Source organism: Rhipicephalus sanguineus, chromosome 1 (assembly GCF_013339695.2).
Source record: "Rhipicephalus sanguineus isolate Rsan-2018 chromosome 1, BIME_Rsan_1.4, whole genome shotgun sequence".
Lineage (NCBI taxonomy): Eukaryota > Metazoa > Arthropoda > Arachnida > Ixodida > Ixodidae > Rhipicephalus > Rhipicephalus sanguineus.
In genome coordinates, this window is record NC_051176.1 from 61,605,557 (window position 1) to 61,613,637 (window position 8,081).

Below are 8,081 nucleotides of genomic sequence, written 5' to 3' on the forward strand. Positions count from 1 at the left end.
CCAGCAAGGCCCCCATTGAAATGATGTATTAGAAACCTCGATCATCCGACGCAACTTTAAGTCGACCCTGCATAGTACAACGACTGGTACTGCCCGAGAAAAAAAAACATCACCCTTTTCACTCGAACGTAACGCTCACCAAATTTTCGTGGGTGTGAAATAAAAACTAACGTGCCCTAGGTTGATAATTAGAGAGTGAGACAGGTACAGTATGCCTTGTTAGAATGAAAAATTTATTCTCCTGGCACGTTCCTTTTCAACTGAGATGCAGTTTTCCTGGCCTTAAGGTTGCTTCTAGGTGCGCCTTGATCATGTGCGCATTTCAGAGCCCTCAGCTTGACAAGTCAACACAGAAATTCCGGCTAGTTGGTCGTAGCTGAACTTGCGCAACTTGACAAAAGTAAAGCAACAAACATGAAGAGCGAAGTTAACAGTATGGGCTAAACATTAACTGAAAGTTTACTGACGTAAAACGATGGAAATGCACAAACATGCGCAGAACCCACGAAGAGGTGCAGTCAGCGCTGCTAACACAGATACCTGCAATGCTGCTTCACATAAGCGTTTTGCTTGGCATGCAAAGCCAGTGAAGGTGTCCACACATTTATCTGCATTTATCATGAGCTTGCTGAGGAACAAAGCTGAGCAAGATATGGGTGCCCTTAAAGTGAGGCATGCCAGAACACCTGCGGCAGTGATGTGCCAAATGTCCACCTCCACCAATGAACTGACAGCTCCAAGATGCTCTGTGAACCTTTCATTAATGCAGGCGGCAGTTTGAGCGATTTAGCACAATCCACAAGTCGGATCCTGTACACCACAACTACATTGCGTACAATGAAATGTGTGGCGTGCTTTATTGTGCAGCCAGCCTGACTTTGAGGGTACCCGTATATTGCACAGCTTTGCTCCTCAGCAACTCGTTAAATCTATGAGGCTTACTGCATCAGTCTAGAAGCAGCCAAATGTGTGAGCACACCTTCACTTGCTTTGCATTACAAGGAAAAAATCTTTTTGAAGCAGCATTGCAGGTATCTGTGTTAGCAGCGCTGACAGCACCTCTTGGTGGGTTTACACTTGTTTGTGCATTTTCATTGTTTTACGTCAGTAAACTTTCTGTTGACATCTAGCGCCCACCTTGCTTACGTGTCTCTTCTGCATTTGTTGATTTCACTTGTTATGATGCACAAGTTTAGTTAACTTGACAAGCTCGATCCGCACAGAGCAGCTTGAGCTACTCGGCAAGCTTGTTTTCGAGATAGGGATATTTTCGCGTTTTCGGCCCATAGAAACATTTTCTGGTCGAGATACAGCGGAAGATCTCCTGCCTTTGTTTGCAATACTCGGTAACAGGCCTTGAGCAAGCAAGAAGCAAGAATCTTCAGCACGCAAAATAACATTTCCTTGACATGACAGGGGCACATCAGTGATTGCAGTTCATTGGGAAGAAATACGACACGCAGCTAAGTCGCGCACGACCGTATCTACCGGGGGGGGGGGGGTGCAAGGGGCCGCTAGCCCCCCCACTTTCGACAGTGGTCACTGTCGGCTGCACACTCGGAAACGAACCACTGTGGCGAAGTTTTCCGTCAACACAGTAATCGCGCCATTAGATAAAAAAAAATTGTCCTACGCTTCTGCTGTGAAAATTGTCTGCCACGTCTCACGACCCGGCACTGTAGGCCCTCTGTGGTGCAGGCCGCCTACACGACTGTTTCGCGCCTTTGGCTCCAGCATTCTAAAGGAGGCTACCGCTGGCCAGGGGCTATATAGCGTTAAAACACTCTGTCATGCTTTTATTTTGCTTTCCCTGGCCCGAAATTTACATCATCGATGACGCAAATACGGGCGGGGACAAGTAAACGCTTTATGGACGGATGAAACGCTCTTCCTGTTCCACGATATTCATATTCTTTCATCGAAAAGCAATAGCATCACCGTTCCTCTATATCCAAGCTGCTGTGAGTCGATGAGAGTACACATGTGTTAAGTGTTTTTGCTGGGCCGAACAGGGAGAGCTAACAAATTGCGCAGATCCCACGCCTTGTGGGAATCGATTTCATACGAAGCAGTCAGCGAGTAGTTGTCTATGCTGCATTTCTTGGCTTTGATCCAAGAGTTACGAGGTGGATCGACGTGTTTTTGTAATCGTAGTAGTTGTGTGCACATCATGGCCTTACCAGACACGTCAGCTACACTGGCGTTTAAAGGGTAACTTATGGAGCACAGACGTCAGTATTATCCAAATGAAGGACACTTTACGGTGCGATGATATGAATATCATAAGTAAATTTCGTTAGCTTATTCCTCTGGGGTCAAGCAGCGCTTGAATATAGCTTGCTCAATCATAGGAATGCAAATGTAATGTTTATTAGACTTCTATGAAAACGGACCCAACACTGGAACCACAATTGACGTTAACCCGGCAGTACGCCCGTATCATAGGAGTAAATTTGTAATGGTTACTGCTTTTTTATAAAGCTAGATAGCCAGCACTGCAACCAAAATTGACGCCGCTCCGACATTACGCCTGCATAGGGTCTTTTTCTAAAGCAGTTCCAAGACGTGGTGTAGCTCTGTGGTAGAATACCTGACTGCCACTCAGGCTGCTTGGGTTCGACTCCTGCTGGGATCGTGATTTTTCTTCTTTGCATTCGTCGGGTCAACGCTGCCGATGTCGTTTTTTTACGCTCTCGCATTTCAATGACCGATTTCTGTTCTCGCCGTTCCTGGGATGATATAAACTGACAATCACCTGTGGCGCATGCCCGCTTACCGTTGGCCGTGGTATACGGGTATGTGCCACACGTGCCTCGAGGAATGGGTTTGACGACGTACGCGACAGGATTTTCACGTTATTCTTGTCATAACCAAACAGTCATATTCGTCAAACCCTCTCACCCTCCCATGCCAATGTTGGTCTACACCAAGCTAAGAAGGTGATCACGAAAGCACCCAGACGTCGGCGGCTAGATAGATAGATAGATAGATACGGAGATAGAAACGCTCAAACTTTCTTGGGTTCGCTAAGAAATGCTTCGCATTTAAAAAGGTTTCCGCTTTAGTCTCCGATAAACCTGGGGTGCTATTCTGGGCATTGTCAAATTCCGCCGTGTTGCTGATTTGATTGGTCACGCGAGGTCGTTCGCGTTGTGGCGCTGCAATAGCGTTACGACACAGGAATCTGCGATGACGTAGCGTGAAAAAAGAATTATACTTAATTTTTTCCGAAGTAACGCTTCGCCGTACTCTAGCATGTCGAAATAAAGGTTTGGGTTGAACAACGAAACCGAAATAGGGTACTACGCTGTGCGTACGGTCAACTTGCGGTTTAACGAAACTATTGCTTGCTTGACGAAGAGCCGCCATGTCTGCAACACGATTGCACATTGCACTAATGGTGCCTATTGCATCACAGGACCTTTGCAGCATCAATATGACATTGAGTGACGTTGCATCCCGCCAAATTTGCTGCTTAAAATGTGAGAACGATGAAGTGCCCAAAATTGGCCGCCATATTGTTGTAAATTGAGTTGCACGTTCGATATCTCGCCTCCCATACGTACGAGTACCTGTCATTCCGTAAATTACTTTGTTAGGATGTTTCGGTTAATAATATCACAAAGTAGTATATGTAAAGTTTGCTTGTAAAAATGAAAGCTTTTTACTGAATTTGACTTGCTCGAAGTTGTGGTTCTCGCCGCAAGAGAACACTGGAAGAAAAAATGGCGCCGCCGTTCATTGTGCAGTGGTTGCAGCTGTAGGCAGAAAGAGAAATCGAACATTTCTTGCTAAAATGCCGACGTTTTTCCTCAGAAAACGAACCATCGAAATTGTAATGCGGCACCTTGGTCTGCCAGTTACTTCAACTATACTGTTATCATTTGGGGCTGCTGTGCTGGGCACTAGGACAGGAATATATGCAGTGCTATCTAGAAATTCATATGCGAATCAAATCGTCTTATTCGACACATCAACTGCTCATAATTTTTAAATTGTCATTATGACATAAACATTTTGGCCATTTGGGAGGTTATGCAACACGGTGTAATCTAAAACTGGAATTCATTAAAACAAAAACCCTTCATTCTAATTGATACAGTAACGTCTATAAGCTCTTAAAATTTTCAGACTTTATGATCCGCCCGACTCTTGGCCGATCCCCCTGAGTGGGTAGGTGCCATCATACCAGGAGCATCATCATCATCATTAATTCCGCGAGCACCGCGGTGCTTTCTCGATGCCAGAGGAATTATTTCGCCTGCGGTACCGCCTGACGAAGGACATGGTGCGATGGCTGTGCGGAGAGCTTCGCCAGAACCTGGAGAGGTGGCGTACGGGCACGCGAGCCGCCTTGACCGTTGAGCAGCAAGTACTTCGCGCCCTTCGCTTCTTCGCCACCGGCTGTTACCAGGGCGCGATCGCAAGCGACGAGGACGTGGCGACGAGCCAGTTCAGTGTGAGTCGCACAATTCACGCTGTCGTTGAAGCGATCGCCTTCCCTGCCAGCGCACAGGAACTGGCCGCGGCGAAAGAAGGCTTCGTCCACATGGACGGAAGATTTGAAGGCTGCATCAGGGCGCTCGACGGCACGTTCGTCTGCATTCGGGCACCGTACGAAAGAGACGACGGCAACAAGGCTGCTTACTTTTGTCGCAAGGGCTTTTATGCCCTGGACGTCATGGTGGTGAGGACAAATTCAATCTTATTCGTTCTTGTGCATGCTGTTAATAGATTGCGGAAAGGGGGATTGTGAAGTACTAATTTTGGCTATTTCTCCATTTTTAAAGGCATCTTGCGCGGCTCGAACTGCAGCGATTGAAAAGAACGCGGCAGTCGCGGTAAACGAAGTTTCCGCCGCTATCTTGTTTCGTCATGGGTGATGACACGATTAAAGGGAGGTACATCGAGCTTAATATCTGATCGTGGTAACTCTCTTGTATTGAAGAAAAAAAATGCAGGAATGAAAAGCACATGTAGTGATTGCACCACAATTTCAGAGATGAGCGACAGCCATAAAAAAAGTAAGGCGGTCAAAGCTGCGCTCGGCAATCATCATGAGAGAAAAGGGGTGTTGAATCACACAGTTACGGTTGTACTGCATGTAGCTGGTTGTATTGCTGTCCAACCCACACAAAACTCTGCAGGTGTGTGACGCAACCCTTCGCATTACTGCCCTGGAGCCCATATACCCAGGCTCGGTGCACGACGCTTTTGTGCGGAGGGCATCCACCTTCAGCCGGGAGTTCAGCGCTGGCAGCCGTGGCCAGGGTGGTCAATTCCTGCTTGGTATGCAAGTTGAGTACTGCTTGTGTGGTGTGTCAGTGTAGCAAATACACGAGTCATGGTTATTTGATTAATTTCGTTGTTGCTTGTTGTACTGTAGCAGCGAAAGATGTATGGAGAGGCATTGGTTAAAGAAAACTAAAAAACGTTATGGTGACAAGACAGATTCATGAAAAAGTGAGTGAAACCTAGAATGGTGTTGTCGAATATTATTGCGCAGAATCTTGCGCTGTCCTCATGCTCAACAACAGCGCTGGGAACATGCTTTGATTCTTGAGAAGTTCTGGTAATTACAAAAATGGTAACGGTTTGTACCAAGGCATTGAAAGATTCATATCTTCAAAGCGAGTTGAAGTAACTTTTCATGCAGCTAATAATGTACTAAGGGTTTTGGTCGTGCTCATAGGAAAGAACAGATTTCAACATGACTAAGTGCTGACTGAGATAGCACATGGTAATTTTAAATGACAGCCACAGAAATTATACTAAAAAGAACCAACAATCCACAGATTTACCGATTTGGATGACGTCGTCGTCACCAGCACATCTTATATCCACTACATGATAAAGGCCTTTCGAAATGATATCGCATCTGCACAAGCTGTTTTGCACTCTACACCTGCTAATTTCTTAATTTCATTGCCCTGTGTAACCCTCTGTTATCCTCGGCTGCGTTTCTAATCTCTGGGTATCCATTTTGTCGCTCTCACTGATGAGTGGTTATCTGCCCAATGCATGAAAAACTCACCCAAGCTCACTTTTTCTTCCCACTCACCTAAGATCACCAACCTCTCTTTGTTGTCTGATTCATTCTGCGGTCTTCCTTTGTCATAATGTTATGTCTGTCACTTTCCATTCCATTACGGGCTGCGTGGTTCCCAACTGATCGAGTATCTTTTTGTTCTCAATATATCAGTACTGGCATGACACTCAGATGGTATACTATTTTTAGTGGCACCAATATTCCCTCAAATGAAAATTCTCTGAGGTGCACATCTGACAAACAAGTCACACTGCTCTTGTAATGCTGAGACCCAAGGCAGCGCACAATAACTTAACTGACTCTAGGTGTATAATGCCCACTTGTCTCTCTATAGCCATGACATTGATCGTTACTTCTACAGGATGGCAAAGCATGAAAGAAAATACTATGAAGATGTTGTATGATACTTTATTAAAAAATAGTGAAATAATAAATAGAAATGAAATACTGCTGCATTTTGAGGCTATGTTAATGAAAAATAATACATGACATTGAGCTGTTGTAAATATGTACAGTCATGGAATGCAAATTATATGATGAAATTTCATTTACAGAGTTATATACAGAATTATAAATCATATATACAGAATTATATACAGAATTTTCATGCAAGATGTCACATGATAAAAATAAATATAAATAGGCAGGCACAACGAGGCACCATGTAGCAATAAAAATACACAGCTCAACTTGAGCAAAGGAAATCAATCTTTGTGTGTACTGCTTGTTTGTGAACCCCCCCCCCCCCCCGCGCGCATCAGTCCCATGCAACCAAAGGAAAGCGCAACACTCTCAGCACTAAAGACATGCCTTCTGCCACTCGCCCCGCCCGGTCTGTGAAGGAAGTTAAAGGTTCTTATTCAAAATCTTCGCTGTCATTCCCCCTGATGAAGGAATCGAGTTGATCCCAAACTGTATGAAAAGAAATCCATTTTTTTGCTGGCGCCTTTCGAACGATGTAATTGCCTAAGCTAACCAGGCAAGCAATTCTGTCAACATGTTTAGCTGCAAAAGAAAAGGAAAACACATCATTTCAATTACACGGTGCCCCCGAATAAGTTAATACAAGTGAGAAAGTAGTATTACATATTCAAGTTTCTATTTATGTTATGTTAATTGGAACGCTGTGCTGCGCAGGTGACAGTGCATACCCGCTGCAGCCTTGGCTGCTCACCCACATCCCTGGAGCACATGAAGCAGGATCCCCTGCTGCCCGGTTCAATCGCGCCCACTCCTCACTGCGGTGTGTCGTGGAACGGTGGATTGGAGTCCTTAAAGCCCGCTTTCGGTGCCTGAAGAGGTGCAGAGCACTGTACTATGGCCCCCTCTTCACGTCGAAGATCATCGCAAGTTGCGTGGTGCTTCACAACCTTTGTTTTCGGCAACAACTGCCCGAGCCGGATGACATCTCTGGCACTGAGGAACGGGAAGACCTAGTCGTTTACGGCGATGATGACGACGATGTTGCAGCAGTTGGCATGTACCAGGCGGGTACGCAAAGGCGGGATCGCCTTCTACAGTGGTTCACAGCTGGCCGGGACAGCATGTGATAGGCTTTGCATTCCTGTGAGATGGGCACAGAAATGACACACAACAGTGTTTTTTTCTCATGGCAAAGTAGCCACTTGCATTGTGTGTGATCATATATCTATCACATACACTTGTGTTCTTGCAGATTTGTATTCTGACGAAAAGTTCATTGTGACCATTCATGGGTAATATTATTTGCTTGGGTTTAACGCCCTAAAACCACGACGTGATTATGAGGGATGCCGCAGTGGGGGGCTCCGGAAATGTTTTGACCACTGGGGGTTCTTTAACGTGCACCTAAATCTAAGTACAAGGGTCTCAAGCATTTTTGCCTCTAAAATGCGGCCGCTGCAGCCGGGATTCAATCCCACCTGTTCATTCATTGACAGCATTCTTATTGTACCAGTCAATTACACAAAGCATACTCAGCTACAGCAGCGCTTCACTGTAGGTCTAGTTCGAGACCATAGTAACTCTGGAAACAGCCCTCGTTATTTGGCAG

The 8,081-nt window shown here is 45.5% G+C and overlaps 1 protein-coding gene across 1 annotated transcript; it reads left to right on the forward strand.

The window, feature by feature from the left end:
- The first annotated feature begins 4,285 nt into the window (after positions 1 to 4,285).
- On the forward strand, positions 4,286 to 7,599 carry LOC119393028 (putative nuclease HARBI1). The gene is made up of 3 exons (XM_037659898.2): positions 4,286 to 4,687; positions 5,148 to 5,289; positions 7,187 to 7,599. Exons 1-3 carry the CDS (start codon positions 4,286 to 4,288, stop codon positions 7,597 to 7,599), a joined length of 957 nt encoding a protein of 318 aa, XP_037515826.2.
- The last annotated feature ends 482 nt before the right edge of the window (positions 7,600 to 8,081 follow it).